The sequence below is a fragment of the Phacochoerus africanus genome, chromosome 9, assembly GCF_016906955.1.
Source record: "Phacochoerus africanus isolate WHEZ1 chromosome 9, ROS_Pafr_v1, whole genome shotgun sequence".
NCBI classification, from domain to species: Eukaryota; Metazoa; Chordata; class Mammalia; order Artiodactyla; family Suidae; genus Phacochoerus; species Phacochoerus africanus.
Window position 1 is genome coordinate 29,677,892 of NC_062552.1, and position 21,552 is coordinate 29,699,443.

At 41.6% G+C, this 21,552-nt stretch overlaps 1 protein-coding gene across 7 annotated transcripts in view; it reads right to left on the reverse strand.

The window, feature by feature from the left end:
* Positions 1-21,552, reverse strand: part of PRIM2 (DNA primase subunit 2) — a 373,431-nt gene that overhangs the window by 210,851 nt on the left and 141,028 nt on the right. For all 7 annotated transcript variants that reach the window (XM_047794656.1, XM_047794660.1, XM_047794657.1 and 4 more), the window contains 2 exons: positions 19,671-19,766; positions 17,000-17,137 (listed from right to left, as the gene is read on the reverse strand). In XM_047794656.1, the coding sequence (XP_047650612.1) occupies positions 17,000-17,137; positions 19,671-19,766 (234 nt within the window). The remainder of the gene's footprint in view (positions 1-16,999; positions 17,138-19,670; positions 19,767-21,552) is intronic.

Sequence of the window (21,552 nt, forward strand, 5' to 3'; positions counted from 1 at the left end):
AGTCAGCAGAAGGAAGGAAATTATAAAGATCAAAGAAGAAATCAATAAAATAGAGACTCAAAAATCAATAGAGAAAATGAATAAAACCAAGAGCTGGTTCTTTGAAAAGGTGAACAAAATAGACAAACCCCTGGCCAGACTCACTAAAAAGAGGAGAGAAAGAACCCAAATAACCAAAAATTATAAATGAAAAAGGAGAAACAACGGATACAGCAGAAATACAAAAAACCATAAGAGAATACTATGAACAACTATACGGCAACAAGTTTGACAATCTGGAAGAAATGGACAATTTTCTAGAATCTTACAGCCTGCCAAAACTGAATCAAGTAGAAACAGACCAACTGAACAGACCAATCACTAGAAATGAAATTGAAGAAGTCATAAAAACACTCCCTACAAATAAGAGTCCAGGACCAGATGGCTTCACAGCTGAATTTTATCAAACATATAAAGAGGAATTGGTGCCCATCCTCCTTAAACTCTTTCAAAAGGTTGAAGAAGAAGGAATACTCCCAAAGACATTTTATGACGCCACCATCACCCTCATTCCAAAACCAGACAGAGATATCACCAAAAAAGAAAACTATTGCCCAATATCATTGATGAATATAGATGCAAAAATTCTCAACAAAATCCTAGCCAACCGAATCCAAAAACATACCAAAAAAATTATACACCATGACCAGGGTGGGTTCATCCCAGGTTCACAAGGATTGGTTCAACATACGCAAATCAATCAGCATCATACACCACATTACCAAAAAAAAAGTCAAAAATCATATGATCATCTCAATAGACGCAGAAAAAGCATTTGACAAAGTCCAACATCCATGCATGATCAAGACCCTCGCCAAAGTGGGTGTAGAGGGAACATTCCTGAATATAATCAAAGCCATTTATGAGAAACCCACAGCAAATATAATCCTCAATGGGGAAAAACTGAAAGCCTTCTCACTCCAATCTGGAACAAGACAGGGATGCCCACTCTCACCACTGCTCTTCAACATAGTTTTGGAAGTCCTAGCCACAGCAATTAGACAAACAAAAGAAATAAAAGGCATCCATATACGAAGAGAAGAGATCAAACGGTCACTGTATGCAGATGACATGATACTATACAGAGAAAACCCTAAGGACTCAACCCCAAAACTACTTGAACTGATTCATAAATTCAGCAAAGTAGCAGGATATAAGATTCACATTCAGACGCCAGTCACATTTCTGTATACCAGCAAGGAAATATTAGAAAAGGAATACAAAAATACGATACCTTTTAAAATTGCACCTCACAAAATCAAATACCTCGGAATACACCTGACCAAGGAGGTAAAGGACCTATATGCCGAGAACTATAAAACTTTCATCAAAGAAATCAAAGAAGATGGAAAGAAATGGAAAGACAGTCCATGTTCCTGGATTGGGAAAATCAATATTGTAAAAATGGCCATACTACCCAAAGCAATCTACAGAGTCAATGCAATCCCTATCAAATGAAGACCCAGGACAGTTTTCACAGAACTAGAACAAACAATCCAAACATTTATAGGGAACCACAAAAGACCCAGAATCGCCAAAGCAATCCTGAGAAACAAAAACCAAGCAGGAGGCATCACTCTCCCAGACTTCAAGAAATACTACAAAGCCACAGTCATCAAAACAGTCTGGTACTGGGATCAAAACACACAGACAGACCAATGGAACAGAATAGAGAACCAGGAAATAAACCCTGAACCTATGGTCATTTAATCTTCGACAAGGGAGGCAAGAACATCAAATGGGAACAAGAAAGTCTATTCAGCAAGCATTGCTGGGAAACCTGGACAGCTGCATGCAAAGCAATGAAACTAGAACACACCCTCACACCATGCACAAAAATAAACTCAAAATGGCTGAAAGACTTCAATATACGACAGGACACCATCAAACTCCTAGAAGAAAACATAGGCAAAACACTCTCGGACATCAACATCATGAATATTTTCTCAGGTCAGTCTCCCAAAGCAATCGAAATTAGAGCAAAAATAAACCCATGGGACCTCATCAAACTGAAAAGCTTTTGCACAGCAAAGGAAACCCAAAAGAAAACAAAAAGACTACTTACAGAATGGGAGAAAACAGTTTCAAATGATGCAACCGACAAGGGCTTAATCTCTAGAATATATAAGCAACTTATACAACCCAACAGCAAAAAAGCCAATCAATCAATGGAAAAATGGGCAAAAGACCTGAAGAGACTGTTCTCCAAGGAAGATATACAGAGGGCCAACAAACACATGAAAAAATGCTCAACATCGCTGGTTATAAGAGAAATGCACATCAAAACTACCATGAGATATCACCTCACACCAGTCAGAATGGCCATCATTAATAAATCCACAAATAACAAGTGCTGGAGGGGCTGTGGAGAAAAGGGAACCCTCCTGCACTGTTGGTGGGAATGTCAACTGGTACAGCCACTATGGAGAACAGTTTGGAGATACCTTAGAAACCTATACATAGAACTTCCATATGACCCCGCAATCCCACTCTTGGGCATCTATCCGGACAAAACTCTACTTAAAAGAGACACGTGCACCCGCATGTTCATTGCAGCACTCTTCACAATAGCCAGGACATGGAAACAACCGAAATGTCCATCGACAGATGACTGGATTCGGAAGATGGGGTATACATACACAATGGAATACTACTCAGCCATAAAAAAGAACGACATAATGCCATTTGCAGCAACATGGATGAATCTCATACTGAGTGAAATGAGCCAGAAAGACAAAGACAAATACCATATGTTATCACTTATAACTGGAATCTAATATCCAGCACAAATGAACATCTCCTCAGAAAAGAAAATCATGGACTTGGAGAAGAGACTTGTGGCTGCCTGATGGGAGGGGGGGGGGGGGAGGGAGGGGGAGGGATCGGGAACTTGGGCTTATCAGACACACTTAGAATAGATTTACGAGGAGATCCTGCTGAATAGCATTGAGAACTTTGTCTAGATACTCATGTTGCAACAGAAGAAAGGGTGGGGGGAAAAAATGTAATTGTAATGTATACATGTAAGGATAACCTGACCCCCTTGCTGTACAGTGGGAAAATAAAAAAAATAAAAAAATAAAAAATTAGAAACAGAAAAAAATCAATATTAATGGGATAGATAAGTAAATTATTATAAATCACACAATAAATTATAATAATATAAAATTCTATTAATAGGGAGTTCCCACTGTGGCACAGTGGAAATGAATCCGACTGGGAACCAGGAGGTTGCAGGTTCGATCCCTGGCCTCACTCAGTGGGTTAAAGATCCAGCGCTGCCATGAGCTGTGGTGTAGGTCACAGACGTGGCTCAGATCTGGTATTGCTGTGGCTATGGTGTAGGCCAGCAGCTACAGCTCCAGTTAGACCCCTAGCCTGGGAACCTCCAAATGCTGTGGGTGCAGCCCTCAAAAAGACAAAAAACCAAAAAATTAAAAATAAATAAATGAATGAAATGTTATTAATAAAACTTATGATATAATAATGTAAGACAATAGATTCCAAATTTTAAATACTATATTATCAAGAATATAATAAGGAGTTCTTGTCATGGCACAGCAGAAACAAACCCGACTAGAAACCATGAGCTGCAGGTTCCATCCCTGGCCTCGCTCAGTGGGTTAAGGATCCGGCGTTGCCGTGAGCTGTGGTGTAGGTTGCAGACGCAGCTTAGATCCTGCGTGGCTGTAGCTGTGGTACAGGCCAGCAGCTACAGCTCCAATTGGACCCCTAGCTTGGGAACCTCCATATGCCACAGGTGTGGCCCTAAAAAGACAAAAGACAAAAAAAAAAAAAAAAAAAGAATAACACAATTTTTTTGTCTTCACACATTCCTACACTTTCCAAATTTTCTATGTAAAGGCCTACTTGTCCAAAAATTATTGATCACCTATTTTTTTTTTAATTATAGAGCATTTCCCCTATGCTCTTAAAAAAAATTCTTGGAGTTCCTGTTGTGGCTCAGCAGTTTAAGACTCCGACTAGTATCCATGAGGATGCAGGTTTGATCCCTGGCCTTGCTCAATGGGTTTAGGATCTGGTGTTGCTGCAAGCTGTGACACAGGTCATAGATGTAGCTCGGATCTGATGCTGCTGTGGCTGTGGCACAGGCCTGAAGCTGCAGCTCCAACTCAACCCCCTAACCCGGGAACTTCCATATGCTGCAGGTGCAGCCCTAAAAAGAAGAAGAAAAAAAAATTCTTGATGTTGACAGGGAGCAGTCCTGCAAGCAGCCTGGCAACAGGAGGGATCACAGAAGCAGCCTCCACAGCTACAGGGAGCTGACAAATAAGCTGCTGAGCAAAGGAAGAGACCGCAGGAGCAGCCACCACCCTCACCAACTACAGGGGGTGGTCCCCAGAGTAGCCTGGCTACAGGAGGGGTTTCAGAAGCCACTGTTGCCACCCATGCTACTGGAGCAGTCCCTTTAACTGCTGCCACCTCCATCACGGACCCCATCCCTAACAGCCACCCAATACCAGGAGACATAATGAGCTACCGCCACTCCCATCACATGCTCTGGGTGCATATAAGTCACCCCCACCCCCGAGAACTCCAGGACCAGGCGCCAGCCGCAGCATCTACACACCTGCTGTCAAGGGGACCACAAACATAGAAAGTTAGGTAACATGAGATGACAGAAATATGTTTTAGAAAAAGGAAGAAAATAAAATCACAAAAAAATAACTAAGTGAAGAGGAGAGAGGCAATCTATCTGAAAGAGAATTCAGAATAATGATGGTAAAGATGATTCAAGATCTCAGAAGAATGGAGGCACAATCAAGAAGTTACAAGAACTGTTTAACAACAAGGAGAAAAACACAATATCTGAAATGAAAAATACACTAGAATGAATCAACAGCAGGATAATGGAGTCAGAAGAGCAAATAAATGAGGTGGAATACAGAGCGGTGGAAATCACTGCCACAGAAAAGAATAAAGAAAAAAGAATGAAAAGAATTGAGGACAATTTCAGAGAATTCTGGGACATTAAACATACCAACATTCACATCACAGGGAGCCCAGAAGGAGAAAAAAGAGAGAGAAAGGGCCAGGAAAAATATCTGAAGAGAAGTTCCCGTCATGGCACAGTGGAAATGAATCTGACTAGGAACCATGAGGTGGCTGGTTCGATCCCTGGCCTTGCCCAGTGGGTTAAGGATCCAGCATAGGTCACAGACACAGCTCAGATCTGGCATTGCTGCAGCTCTGATTAGACCCCTAGCCTGGGAACCTCTATATGCTACAGGTGTGGCCCTAAAAAGCAAGAAAAAAAAAATTTTTTTTGAAGAGATTATAGCTGAAAACTTTCCTAATACAGGAAAGGAAACACCCATTCAAGTTGAGGAAGCAGAGAATCCCATACAGGATTAACCCAGAAGAAACAGTGAGATTCATACTAATCAAATGGATAAAAATTAAATACAAAGAAAAAATATTAAAAGCCACAAGGGAAAAGCAGCAAATAACATAAAAGGGAAGCCCCATACGGATAATAGCTGATTTTTCAGCACTAACTCTGCAAGCCAGAAGGAAACCCTCCTACACTGTTGGTGGGAATGCAAATTGGTACAACAACTATGGAAAACAGTGTGACGTTTCCTCAAGAAACTGAAAATCGAACTACCATGTGATCCAGCAATACCACTCCTGGGCATCTATTCAGAGAAAACTCTAATTTGAAAAAATATATGCACCCCCAGCCTATGTTCATAGCAGCACTATTTACAATAGCCAAGACATGGAAGCCACCTCAATGTCCATCAACAGAGCAATGGATAAAGATATGGTATGTACATACAATGGAATATTACTCAGCCATAAAAAAGAATGAAATAATGCCATTTGCAGTAACATGGATGCAACTAGGTATTATCATACTAAGTGAAGTCAGACAAACACAAATATTGTGTATCATTTACATGTGGAATCTAAAAAAAAAAAATGGTACAAATGAACTTATTATAAAATAGAAACAGACTCACAGACTTCGAAAACAAACTTAAGGTTACCAAAGTGGAAATGTGGGGGTAAGGGATAAATTAAGATTTTGGGATTAACATATACACATAACTATATAGAAAACAGATAAGGACTTACTGTATACTAGAGCACAGGTAACTCTATTAAAAATTCTGTAATAACCTATATGGGAAAAGAATTTGACAAAGAATGGATATATGTATACATAACTTTATCACTTTGATGCACACCTGAAACTAACACAACACTGTGAGTCAACTATATTCCAATATAAAATTATAATTTTTTAAAAATGAAATGAAATAGGAGTTCCCATCGTGACTCAGTGATTAACGAATCTGACTAGGAACCATGACGTTGTGGGTTCGATCCCTGGCCTTGCTCAGTGGGTTAAGGATCCGGTGTTGGCGTGAAATGTGGTGTAGGTTGCAGACACAGCTTGGATCCAGCATTGCTATGGCTCTGGTGTAGGCCAGCAGCTACAGCTCCAATTAGACTCCTAGCCTGAGAATCTCCATATGCCACTGGAACGGCCCTAGAAAAGGCAAAAAGACAAAAAAAAGAAATAAAATTGGCAAATTTTATATAATTTATACCTCAATAAAGCTGGTTTAAAAATTCAAACATAATACTTGTAAAAAACATAGTCTCAAGTATAGGAAAAAACCAATTATTAAAAAGAAAAGGTACAGCTCATAAACATTAAAATAAAATCTGCATATATTACAGTATAATGCAGGTATATGTCATTCTAATCTTCACTATACTTATTCTCCAAGAAATATGCTAAGTGAAGAAAATCTATACTCCTATTTCAAATAGTTTCTATTGTGTTTGATGGCTCCTGTTTGATAGCCATGGGAAAAGTGTATCCGATCTTTAACAAACAAGATTGTGAATCCAGGAGTAAGAGATTTTTAAGTGAAGTGGGGGCCAGCTGCTGAAAAGGAGCCCCCATTGTGAGGCATTTCTTAACAAAATGTCAGTTTCAATGCCTCAGATGCCAAGGATGGCCTTAAAGAAAAATATTAAGTATTGTTAAAACAAACAGGCTAATAAGTGCAGAGACGATCACTAACATTGTTCCTTTACAGACCCACACACACACAGAGCTGGGAACGGGTGTTTTAACTATTTCCAGAGGATGACCTAGAAAGACAAAACAGCCGCAGTGCACATAAAGGACAGAGCAGCTTTCTACTGACAGAACTTACAGTAAAACAAGAGTACTTAATGTGAACTACAGCATTCAAATTTCTCCCAATTCTTAACATTCTCTACGCAAAGTAAAATATAATCAGCATTGGGATGTTTCTTTAGTGAAAAATACAAATTAACTTAATGGACATCATCCAAGCTGATGATAAGGCTTGTCCATTAGGCCTAAGCTACTCTAAACTAAACTACCTATTACTGCTAGTTACACCTTGCCATAAATTGTTAATAATTCTTACCATAGTATTATGATAAACCAGCACAGTCAGGAGGCAAAAGGTTTAAAAAATAAAACTGGGGAGTGATGGAGAGGTGTATGTGTGTGTGTACACTGAATCATGGATTCATTTCCAAGAGGCACTGAATTATGAATTAAGTCTAAAATGTATTGAAGTATTACAGTAATATAATAAACAATGAACCAAGAGTGTAGCTGAATTGTTTAATGCTAATATATGAAATCTTAAAAAGTCCCATACCATAGTTTTAAAAAGATACATTATTTAACAGATTTTTTTCTTTATAAATAAAACAATGAATTCAAATATATGATACTCTTAGAAGGTGACAACTTATTGAAAGCAAAATAAATGTCAAACTGTTGGCTAGTCCAATAACAACTCACAGATTTTTTTTTTTTTTTGCATTTTAGGGCCACACCCGTGGCACATGGAAGTTCAGAGCTACAGCTGCTGTCCTACCTCACAAACACAGCAAAGCAGGACCCGAGCCGCGTCTGCGACCTATGCTGCAGCTCAGAGCAACGCTGGATCCTTAACCCACTGAGCAAGGCCAGGGATCAAACCCACATCCCAGTGGGGTTCCTAGTTGGGTTCGTTAACCACTGAGCCACAAAGGGAACTCCACTCATGGATTTTTTAAAAATCATTCATGCAGGACATACTTTTAAGAACAGTACATATTAAAACTTAGGACTGGAGGACTCATAAATTATATTTGGCCACAAAAAGTAAAGTTGTGATCAAGCACTAAGAACTACAGCTATGGCTCATCACAGAAACAGAAAAGGACCACCTGGGTTCCACAACAGCCAGGTGAGCACCGGGGCTTTCCTCACAGGACATTCAGAATCAGGTACGACTGCCTCACTTAAAAATGGTGAATTTAAGACAGTCAATTTTATGTTATGTCTATTTTACCACAATAAAAAAAAACTGGGAAAAAATATGGATGAGAGAAGCACAGGCATAAGACACGGAGTTGAAAGCTCATGGCTGTCAGTGATAATAAGGGGAGTATATGGAGTATAGGACACAGGCGAGGCTGTGGATGGTGAGGTGGTGGGAGTGAGGATACAAAGAACGCAGCAGAGACAAAGGTCTGAACAGTTAAGAATAGCTTCTCCAGTGTTCTCACCAAGATTAAGCTGATACAGAACACATCATATTGTGTCACAGCAATAAAAAGTCCCTGTTCCAAAACAGGAGTAAACAAGGGGCCTCAGTCAACGGAGCACTCTAACGTGAGAGAATCATAAAGAAAGAAATCAGAGGGAGGACTGGCCAACTGGGTAACTTACCCAGACCAGGGCCACCTTGTCACCAACAGAGAGCATGACAGCAGTAACAGTGCATTTGATGCAACGTCCTCCAGTGTCTGTAGACTTTTCCTTTACACTGGGAGCAAACTCAGAGGATTGTATGTCCTAACAGAGACGGTCTCTGCCACCTGCCACAGCCACACCTGGGAAGTTGGGTCATGAGGGCAGGAGGGATCAGAGACAATCCATTCCCAGGAGTATCTGAACAGGGTAACTGCCCTCACTCTGCCACTCCAGAGAGTAATGGGTCTGGATTTAGGGACTCATGCAATAGTGCCAAGGCCGATCCATTCATTTCAAATCTACCTGCTAAAAACAGAAAAGACTGGCCAGCCACTTATTCCTGAGCCTCGACACAGACAAGGCTCACAGGACTCAACACATCCTTGTTAGTTTCTCTTTCTCAATCCAGTTTCTCTCAAAATAAATTCCAAGCTCCTTTTCCCACAAAGACCTCTCCATGCTGCAACCTACCACCAAAGATCAGCAGCCCACTTAGCTGAACAGAAAGGTATGTTCCAGGAAGAAATGGGCCACACCACCACCTCCTGGTGAGACCCTCCACCGGGTGCTTGTGCCCAGCAGGCACACAGTAGGGAAGTCCTCTCCCTGGCAGAAGAGATCTCCTTGTCACAGGAAAGAGAATGAGAACTATGTGTGGTGACATTAACTAGACTTACTGTGACACTGTATGCCCGAAACTAACCCATGTATATTATGTGGATGATAATCAATTAAACAAAAAGAAAGTCCTCCTCCAACCCATCTGCATTTACACTTCGTCTCACCTAAGTTCAGCAAAGGCCATCAATCTTGTGGCAAACTCCTTACCTGTCTCTACCTAAAGTGGCTGAAGAAATCAAGCACCTGCTCTCCCAAACAACAGGGACCAGAAGACCCAGTTCTGGCCAAAGAACATAAAAGCACAATTTTGCTCAAGAAGAGAAACAGGGAATTAACAATTCTCAGAAAATATTTGCCATCCCACCACCCACCCCACTGTGAAGAGGAGCAGAAGGCACTGATCTGCCTAATGAAGACTTGATAAGAGAAGCTCAGAGGCCAAGTACCAGCAGCAGAGGCAGCAGACCCAGGGGAAGGTGCACAAGAAATTAAGACACACCCCAACACCCTGAGCCTCCATAAGGGGGGGGAACAAACACTGGTCTCAAGTTGGGTAAGAAAGAAACCCCCACTTAAGTTAAATATCTTAAACTACTATTACTTACTCTACAGTAAGTTGGTGACTGACACATTTATGCTCATCAACAATGATCCAGAAAGAAAAGGAAGAAGACATCACTGTGCCTCTTCCCACATCACTACAGATCACAAGTGGTGGCTCACCGGGTTAAGAACCTAACATTAGTGTCTGTAAGGATGCGTGTTTGATCCCTGACCTTGCTCAATGGGTTAAGGATCTGGTGTTGCTGTGAGTTGCAACATAGGCCGTAGATGCAGCTCAGATCCACTGTTGCAGTGACTGTGGGTACAGGCTGGCAGCTGCAGCTCTGATTCGACCCCCTGGCCCAGGAAATTCCATATGCCGCAGGTGTGGCTATAAAAAGGAAAAAAAAAAAAAAAAAAGACCACGAGAAGAGCAGCACAGCTTCAGTGTACTGGCTCAGCAACTAACCAGCATGGTGATCTTGGATAAGTTATTTGACCTTTCAAAGCCTCTGTTCCCTCATCTGCAAAAATCATGCTAGTAACCACCTCATCAACTACAGACAGGATTAAATCAGCAAGGTATATAGCAAATTTAATAGCGTCTGGCATCCCGTAAGTGCTTGATAAGAAGTTAGAAACCTGCTCCATAACTATGACCACAACCCAAAGTGAGTAAAGTGCAGAGGCTCCTGACCTGATAAGAGTGAGCCAGCACCACAAGGAACCAAAGGGGTAAATACAATTTCAGATCAACTTATGAGTGTGTGCCTGTGCTGCCTCAGGCCTAACCCACAGTGTGCAACTGTTAAATATTTGCCAAAGGATAAAATCCTAGCCAAAGTGTTAAAAAGAGAGAGCAGAGATACGTAGAACACTGAAGCCATCAAGGCAAAGCAGTCATTTCTATGACTTCCAGTGTGCAATTTTTTCAGGCATCCTCAAGAAGTAGAGATATTTCCTTAATATTTAAACAAAGTTCAAAAGTAGTCCAAAGGATTAATGAAAACGTACTTATAAAGCTTTAAGCTACTTGGAAAAAAAGACTATAAATGCAAATTGTTATTCTCTTTCCCTGGGATTATAGCTACCCTGCTAAAATCCAAAGCTGTATTGGTTTGCTTTTTCCTCAAAGATTTAATATCTTCTCTGGGTTATTTTAGCCTTTAATGGTCAACACGGTAACTGTGGAATTTTTGATGGAACGGTTGTAGAAGATAACCTCCTGGTTAGCAATTATGTTTGCTATTCTTCTGTTCTAAATTTATGAGAAAGAAATCTGTCTTCCATCTTTTCCCAGTTTTGGTTCTGTGTTCTCTAGATTAGTTCCCCAATTGCTCTTCAACTTAGCAGTTCCCTGACACTGACACTGTTCCACCAACGGCTCTGCAGCTCAACAAATACAATCTTGTACACAGATAAAATCCCAGTTGGTTTCATTTCTTTTAACCAGAGCTTAAGGGCTTTCCAGATTACTATAAGTTTCCTAACTCTATGACAGGTTTCTGGTTTAAAATGGAGGCATGAAGATGCTGAAACTCACCTAATACCGAAGTTTAAAACATACCCTAGAAGTGTAAAATTATTAAAAAGTATTTTATATAAACAGCAAGAGTCTCATAAAACATTAACCCTACTCTTACTGCCTTTTTAAAAATTTAGGGGAAATCAAACCTGTGCATTTAGTTATTCTCAATCTATCATTATTTCTAGTATCAATTTGTATGGAACAATTTCCACGTGTTTTTATTTTTGTTCTGAACGCTCACATTCCTCTCATTAAACATCTCAGATAGTATTTTCTACTCCACTCCAAATCTGGTGTATAGGCTGCAAGTGGAGTTCACAGAGCTCTCTGCGTCACATGGATCAAGACAGAAAGATGGTAGGATTTTTACTCCTGAGACACAGATTCTCAGTGCACGCGAATCAGAAGATGGATTCTGCACTCCCTGACAAGTTCCTCCGACGTACGTGTGCGATGAAACAGACACGCAGTGACATTTGAAGGTGCACAATTAGAAACTGGTCTAGGGATGGTTCTCCTGCCCAAAGGGAGTGGGTAGGGAGGGAAAACACCAATCAAGGGTTTGGACAAGGAAGAAACAAAGGGGGAACTTAAAAATGAAGACTACCAATACTGGTCTGAGCACCCATCCACAACCACTTGCCAAAAAGAGACAAGGTCAAGGGACTGTTCGCATCTAAGAAAGAGCTCTTGAACTTGAACAAAAATCTTTTCCTAAACATTCTATAATTACGACAAAAATGACAGTCATAAAAGAAAGCCCAATTGATTATATATAACCAAACACTTCTTTTTAATAGTTATTCTTTCTCTGACACACAATTATTAAGTGTCATGGATAAAAAGCCGACCTGGGTGATTGAATACAGGATGTGGACAATCCTATTTCTATGAGATAAAGCTGATTTAATTACTATAATATTTTACTTTGGTTTACATTCTTCTGTGTCATTTGTGTGTGTGTGTCTCATTCTCATTCTTTCTCATTAATGAGGAATCAGAAAACTTAAAAGAAAAACTAAAGATGTACACATAACCATTACTTCTAAATGTCCAGTCACTGCTAAAAATTACACTCTCAACATTTAATCAACCCTGAAACACTTTTTGTATTCCTAGCTCTCACTGAGCAAAATTTTTAAATTGGAAAACTAACAGGTGATGCATCTTTCTTTGTAGTAACTGAATAAATTTTTGCTCTATGAGAGCAGAACTGTCAAAGAATTGAATTTACAAGTACCCCCCCCAAAAAAAACTATTTCAGTATTCAGCTGTTTCCTAGCAACTGAAGCTGCAGGTACTTTCTCACTGCAAGTGAGTAAAAGGGATAAAAAGCTGTGTTTCAGTGCACTCAAGTGTCAGTGAGAGCAATGCAGCTCAGTGGGGAAAAAGCACTATAAACAGAGTATAAAAATACTAAGTATTTTGTAGCCAATCTGGGCTGAAGCTTTAAAAGGAGTAATTATAATTCTTAAATATGGTAAATGCTCTGAGAAACAGGAGTGTTTATGAAGGAGTCCGGGGCATTTTTCTGTGAAAGGGGGAAGGGAGCACTGGGGACACAAGGTTGACCACAAAGATAGGAACCTAAGAATGACTCTGCAGAGAGAGTTCTACCATGAACTATGAAGCTGCTTTCTCAAGGGAGCAAGAGTTTAAACCTGGTTTATGCTGGATCTTAGCTTCTAGACAAAATATAAAACTCAAATCTTACATACTCCAGAGAAAGACTGTCAAAAGAGTAACAATTTTGACCCCTGCAGCCAAATACGGGAAGTACATTCCTAACCCTGCAGACCTTGACCTAACCCTGCAGACCTTCAGGCACTGGCACCTGGGAGGTCCAGAATACTCTGCCTGCACAGCCTTCACCCTCAGCATCAAGCACTTTGCTCTGTCCACTATAAACAGGACATTGAAGTGCAACCTCTTTAACTTCATTTTCTCAACAAATCTGGAGAAAATTTGAATATGCAGCTCTCACAAGGTCATTCAGGTCCTGAGCACCAGCTCTTTCCAAGGCACGGAGCTCGGCATCAGACACAAAGTCGTTGAATGGGGCTCAGTCCTCCCTGGGAAAATTGAATGGGGCTCAGTCCTCCCTAGAGAAGCTAAATGGGGCTCAGTGCTTCCTGGGGAAGTTAAATGGGGCTCATCCCTCCCTGGAGAAGTTGAATGGGGCTCATCCCTCCTGGGGAAGTTGAATGGGGCTCAGTCCTCCCTGGAGAAGTTGAATGGGGCTCAGTTTCCCTCTGGAAAAATCCACGTATGAAACATGTCATGAAACACCTGTTGAGGGTGAATCAGAGAGGCAGAGGCATTTGACTGGGCCTGGAGCGAGGCAACAATCTGTAGAAAAAAAGGCACTGCATTTATGGAGTTATGGGAGAATCAGAGCGAAGAACCCAAGCCCTTCATGATTAACTGTGTGCATTTTGTAAGCCATTCAAGAATATTTCCAGGTCTTTCAATTACATACTCCAAGGTCAAAACCTCCCTTACTGGAGAGGACAGTAACGAGGAGACCACTGCCATGGGCCACAGCCCTGAAGAAAACACCATTTCTGCCCTCCAGTTCCTTCAGACTCCACAGACAGGCTGGCTCCCCAGAGACAACACACTCCAGCCACCCTCCTGAGGTGATACAAAGGGCTGCCGGACACCTCTCAACCAGACTTGGCCCTGACCTACCCAGGAGAAAGCCAAGAGGCAGCAAGCCACTGTCCTCCTATCAATCAGACCCTGAGGCCAGATGTCTCTACAACCCTGTGGCAATTAAAACACACCTGGACCCACTAAAGCAGAAAAGACACACCTCTACCCTACAATTCCATTGCCAGGCATACAACCAACAGAAATGTGTCTGTCAGAGTTCCCTTGGTGGCTCAGTGGGTTAAGACCCTGACATGGTGTGCATGAGGATGCGGATTTGATCCCTACCCTCGCTCAGTGAGTTAAGGATCTGGCATTGCCATGAGCTGTGGCACAGGTCGCAGATGTGGCTTGGATCTGGAGTTGCTATAGCCACGATACAGGCTGGCAGCTGCAGCTCCAAATCGAAGCCTGAGAGCTTCCATATGCCACAGGTGTGGCCCTAAAAAGAAAAAAAAAATAACAGTCACAAAAGTCAAGGAAAAACTAAGAACCTGTTCCAGACCAAAGGAGACAAGGAAGACAAAAGTAAACAGCATGTGCGATTTAGATGAGGTCTTTTTGAAATAAAGGACATGATCCGGACAGGCAGGGGAGACTGAAAGGGGTCTGAGGACCAGATGGCAGTCACATATTGACACTAACTTTTTACGGTGACAGTCGAATTTTGATTATGTGCGAGGACATCTTCATTTGCAGGAATTACACACTAAAGTATTGGGGGGGACAATGAGACTTATTCACAAATGGTTTAGGGAAAGTTATTTTTTATACCTGCAAGTTTTCTGTAGGTTTCTGATTGTTCCAAAATCCTACAAAATGGTTAACTTTTTTAAAAAGTACCTTGGAGCAGGGAAGAATGGACAGGAGGGAAGGTAGGAGAAAGGAATTCAAAGTTCACGAGCTATATTTCTTCCCAGCTAGATACAAAGCTCAAGTGAAATTTGTTGTAAAAATGAACTTATTACTAACTTAGGAACTCATAGAGTTTTGTCTTTAATCTCAGTATATTTAGACTCCCCATCTTCTGCCTAGAAAGTAGAAAAAATTTTATAAAATTTGCAAAACTCTGCCACATATCCCTCTGTGTACTTTAGCTTATTAAGAAGATAAACCGAAGAGCAAATAAACATGGCTTTTTAGCCCATTTTTATCAGGAGGGAAACTCTTTTCCAAAGCTCCCCCAAACAACTTCTTCTATTTTCAAGTCAGAATTACATCATCTCACATGCACAGACAAACAATTTGGAAAGGAGAAGAAAATGGCCATGATTAACACAAGGTGGTACCACCAGCTTCTTGAAACACATGGTGATATTTCTGGGTGTCACTGGGCAAGGGGCCACGACTGGCATTTAGTGGATGACAGCTAGGGATGCCCCAAATCCTCAAAAGTCCAAAGAAGTGCTATCCAGAATGCCAAGAGGGAGAGAATGAGTGAACAAAACCAATCATCATAAAATAAAGGGACTGGCCAACCAACAGGCAGTGTCTGCCACAGAGACTCCCAGAGGTGAAGGACAGTGGCCATATCTGGAAGTGTCCTATGGTCCAGGGTAAGTCACAGCAGTAATTACCAGTAAAGAGTCAAGACACTACTTATGAACACCGGACCCTTTGCCACACACACACACACACACACACACGAGCAGGGAGGGAGGGAGGAAGAAAGCCTACTATGCTATGTGTTTTCATAAAATGTCTCATTTATAATAAAACCACAGTTAATATTTTAGCTTTCCCAAAAGCTAACATACCTGAGTTACACCTGTGTATGTAACCCCAGAGAGTCAGTAATAAAAATTACTTACACCACAAAAAATTACAAGTTTTAACTCAAAAGGAAAAGTTGGCTCTTGCTTACACTGTAATCAATACAGCTTAAAAAGAGCCACAGCCGTAACTTTGAAGCTGTGTCCTAAATACTAAGTACCCAAAAAGAACCCCCAAAAATACAAAAGAAAACTAGACTCAGGTTAACAGATAACAATATGAAAAAATGTGTATGTGTTTAAAGGGTTATCACTTCGGTGTCTGCTTTTTTTTTTTTTCTTGTCTTTTTGCCATTTCTTTGGGCCTCTCCCGCGGCATATGGAGGTTCCCAGGCTAGGGGTCGAATCGGAGCTGTAGCCACTGGCCTACGCCAGAGCCACAGCAACGCGGGATCCGAGTCACACCTGCAAGCTACACCACAGCTCATGGCAACGCCGGATCGTTAACCCACTGAGCAAGGGCAGGGACCGAACCCGCAACCTCATGGTTCCTAGTCGGATTCGTTAACCACTGCGCCACGACGGGAACTCCCGGTGTCTGCTTTTAACGGCTCTCTTAAGAAACACATTATGTCATCATTTTATTCAACTCAGCTACCTCCCATTTCACTCAGCAGTGGCTGTGTTCTATAGCACTAACTTAGCACTGTTTTTAGTACTTAAATAAAGGCTTTCTTCTACAATGCTCTCTACTGACATAAAATACCAATTTAGAACAGAAATCTAGGGGTTATATCTACCATAGGCCACACTAACTGTTAAGGGCCATAGACGAAATCCATCTCCAAGGGAAAAAAAAGACAACCTTGAAGAAACAGAGGCCATTCACAAAATTAATCATCTCACCATCAGGCTTACTAGGAGCAAGAGAAAAAAAATGACAAAATTAACAGTGGGTAGTAACAAATAAAAACCTAGGAGTTCTAGAAATAACAGTAGAGCATCATAAGCAATCTGAACATCACTATAAAAATCAAATTATTTCTTAAGAAGTATAGAACAAAACTATCAAGAACCGAAAAGGTGAACATATAGAAATGAAGCGCATATGGAAATATGGAAACAAAGTAAAATACTTACAGCCAAAGCCTTGGATAGTTTGGTTCTAAATTCATTCAGGATGATTGCCACAATGTCTTTGAGTGGTACATAAGCAAAGCCATCTTCCAAATAGACTCTCCTTCCTCGAAACAAATCCAAAGCATCAGCAAAAGGGATCTTAAAAAAAAAAAAAAAAAAGGACCTGAATTCAGAGTGAAACAGGGCAAGTAAGTCAGTACCTGTGATTAGGAAACGCTCCTAAGTCTCCATAGGCACCAAGTCTAAACAAAACCCTTCCTCTGAGAAAGTCACTAATCCCAGCAGATCAAAAACATCGAAAAAGCAGGGATCAATTCACACTCCTTGTAAGTAAAGGACAGTAACCGGAAGGAGTGGCAGTCCAAAAACGTTTGTTTCAGAGCACATGCTTCAAAAAATAAGCCAAGTTAGAATGCTTTCTTTTCATTCTTTTTTTTCTCTTTAAATAAATTTTTTCTTTTTAATTTTTTAATGATTTTTATTTTTTCCATTATAGTTGGTTTACAGTTTCTTTTCATTCTTAACTCATGAAGTTACAAATTATAATCACAGGATTTCAGACTTCCAGCTCAAGCCTCCAGTACCCTGCGTGCCCCCCGTATGACATATCCCACACTTTATTCTGCATCAAGCAGAATCCAACCTATATACAGTATATTCAGTGCAAAAAACTACTAGTTAGTAAAGTAATTCCAAATTTCTTCATCTATGTGTCTACTCTTCCTCTAGAGAAATACATTGGAAATGCTAATTTCAACCCTAAGAAATGGAAGTAATAATAAGTATCCAGCATTACTATAAAAATAAGTATTTGCCAGTAAATTTTTTTAAAAAACCCAATACTACTCAGAGTTCCCTTCACGGCTCAGTGGAAACGAATCTGAACAGTATCCACAAGAGTTAAGGATCCGGTGGTGCCGTGAGCCATGGTGTAGGTCACAGACATGGCTCAGATCTGGCATTGCTATGGCTGCAGTGTAAACCAGAGGCTATAACTACAATTCAACACCTAGCCTGGGAACCGCCACATGCCGTGGGTATAGCCCTAAAAAAAATCCTAAAACAACTCTTACATTTCATACAATTTTAAGAAATGAGAAGATTATGGTATTAGTAAATTGTGAAAATTACCCTTACTCTTCAAAAAATTAGATTGAGGAGTTCCCGTCGTGGTGCAGTGGTTAACGAATCCGACTAGGAACCATGAGGTTGCGGGTTCGGTCCCTGCCCTTGCTTGGTGGGTTAATGATCCGGCGTTGCCGTGAGCTGTGGTGTAGGTTGCAGATGCGGCTCGGATCCCGCGTTGCTGTGGCTCTGGCGTAGGCCGGCAGCTACAGCTCCGATTCGACCCCTAGCCTGGGAACCTCCATATGCCGCAGGAGCAGCCCAAAGAAATAGCAAAAAGAAAAAAAAAAAAAAAGATTGAAAAAAAAAATGACCCCCAAACTGCCTATTCACCCAAGTTTTAGGGAAGAGTTAAAGCTCTATGCCCATAATTCTTCTATATGTTCAATGAGACTACACGACAATCAGATCATGTGTTTTTACAGACAGTTTCTGGTTAATTTACAGATTCCTACAACCACCACACAGTCCTTGCCCTGAAGAAGTTCATCACTTAGCTGAGGGAACAAGACAGACCCACAGGGAAAGTCAAGCAGCATCACAGGGCAGCTGTGGTGATAGGCAGGTCACACAGGACATGTGAGAGGAGGTGGCAGGAGGGCTTATTTCAGTCACCCAGCAAGAAAAGGAAATTAGTCTGAAAAGGTGGGTTCCAGCCCATGCTCTTTTCCTTACTAGACTTGTGATGCTGGAACCTGTAATGAAGGCTTTCAAACCTCAGCAGCCATATCTATGCACCTGGGAAGGGGAGGAAAGGGGTTTTAGCTCTAATATGCTGAGATTCCAGCTTAGCAGGCTGGTTGCAGAGGAAGCAGAAGTGCCCAGGCAGAAGCAAGATGCCGAGATGCAGAGCAATTGGAAGTGTGTAGTAGGAAGAGTCAGTGTCAACCCCCCGCCTCTGTGCGTGGAAGGTCAGCTGGACAGTGGCCTGATTGGCAGAAGGGGTGTGGCATGGAGGATATCAGGGAGGCAGGACGCTAAACTCCTCATGGGCACCAAGCAGCAGAGCACCTGGGTCAGAGGAAACTGAGGCGGGACCGCCATTTGCGCTTTATGGCAATCTCAGCTCCTCCCCCCCCCATCTCGGAACTCTTCAGCCCCAAAGCCACTCGACTGGCTCAAGCAAAGCAGGGGACTGCGCTGAGGGGCAGGGCAATGAGGGCCCGGGGCATGACAATGGACCCTGAGCAAGCAGGTCAGAGCCCAGACAAACGTGATGGAGCATTGGGTCAGATAGTCCAAGCCAGGGCAGGGGCCTGTGGCACACGAGGCTCCCCACAGGTGGTGTCCAGAGCATGGTGTCGGCCAACAGTGGGGGTGACGAGGCGGCCCTGCAGGACATCCCTGCCCCTGGCACAGCAGGGTCAGCGCTGCTCTGAGCGAATGGCCCACAGCGGGTCCATGAAGCACAGCCCTGGGCATGAGGACCTCTGAGCAGGAGTGAGAGGCTGAGCTGAGGCAAGGCCACACAGTCAACTCGACACAAACATAGGCTTCATGTCGTACATTCAACCAAGCCTAGGAGGCATCTGAAGAGTTTACACACCTTATAAACCGACTCCAACTCCAACTGAGTCCCACTTAAACTGGGAGATGAAGCAATGATGTCCTGTTCTCGGAGAGTCTTCTCTTCATCACTTATCTACAAGGAAACATATTTTACAATGTTTAAAAATTAAAACTCTTCAGTCAGTTTCAATAAAATACTCTCCTGTTCTAGTGAAGATTTTATACTTAAAAAATTTTAAAATAAGATATCTGGAGTTCCCGTCGTGGCGCAGTGGTTAACGAATCCGACTAGGAACCATGAGGTTGCAGGTTCGGTCCCTGGCCTTGCTCAGTGGGTTAACGATCCGGCGTTGCCGTGAGCTGTGGTGTAGGTTGCAGACGCGGCTCGGAGCCCGCGTTGCTGTGGCTCTGGCGTAGGCCGGTGGCAACAGCTCCGATTAGACCCCTAGCCTGAGAACCTCCATATGCCGTGGGAGCGGCCCAAGAAATGAAAATAAAATAAAATACTGATATCTCAAATCATTCCTAATATGATTACTAAATCATTATTATCATCAACGAAGCCAAAATATGGAAGAAAATGTAAATTCAATACACTTTCAAATTTCCACTCTACCAGTTTCTGAGGACATTTACAAAAAGAGCAGTAGCAGAGAAACAGAAAGTATTATAATAAAAAGAAAAATTATACTAAAAATTAAGATAACAGAGACTAAAAATGAGCATTATCCAAATTTAGACTCATGGTAATTTATTAGATACCTATCTGCAGTTAAGAGTGTAATTTTCTAACCACATAAAACAATTCCAAATTTAAAACACTAATTTTTGTATGAACAACTATAGCTCTATTATCTCTGATTAATTATGGCTTTAAAAAAAAGATTACAACCTACAGAATGGGAGAAAATATTTGTGAATGATATGACCACCAAGGGCTTAATTTTCAAAATGTATGAACACTTCATAACAACTCAACAACAAAAAAACAAACAACCCAACTGAAAAACGGGTAGAAGACCAACATAGATATTTTTCCAAAAAAGACATATAGATAAGTGGCCAGTAGGCACATGAAAAAAATGTTTAGGAGTTCCCGTCATGGCGCAGTGGTTAACGAATCCGACTAGGAACCATGAGGTTGCGGGTTCGGTCCCTGCCCTTGCTCAGTGGGTTAACGATCCGGTGTTGCCGTGAGCTGTGGTGTAGGCTGCAGACGCGGCTCGGATCCCACGTTGCTGTGGCGTAGGCCGGCGGCTACAGCTCCGATTCGACCCCTAGCCTGGGAACCTCCATATGCCACAGAAGCGGCCCAAAGAAATAGCAAAAAAAAAAAAGTTTAACATCACTAATTATTAGTGAAATGCAAATCAAAACTACAATGAGGTACCACCTCACACCAGTCAGAATGGCATTAACAAGTCAACAAATACCAAATGTTGGAGAGAGTGTGGAGAAAAGGGTACCCTCCTTCACTGTTGGTGGGAATGTAAATGGGTACAATCACCATGGAAAACAGTATGGAGGTACCTCCGAAAACTAAATACAGACCTACCATATGACCCAGCAGTTCCACTCCTGGGCATATATCCAGACAAAACTATGCACCCCTATGTCCACAGCAGCACTATTCACAATAGCCAAGACATGGAAACAACCTAAATGTCCATCAACAGATGAAAGGATTAAGAAGATGCAGTGCGTATATACAATGGACTACTACTCAGCCATAAAAAAGAATGAAATAATGCCATTTGCAGCAACATGTATAGACCTAGGAGTATCATACTAAGTGAAGTAAGTCAGAAAAGACAAACACCACAAGATATCACTTAGGTATGGAATCTAAAATAAGACATAAATGACCCTATCTGCAGAAGAGAAACAGACTCACGGACAAGGACAGCAGATCTGTGGTT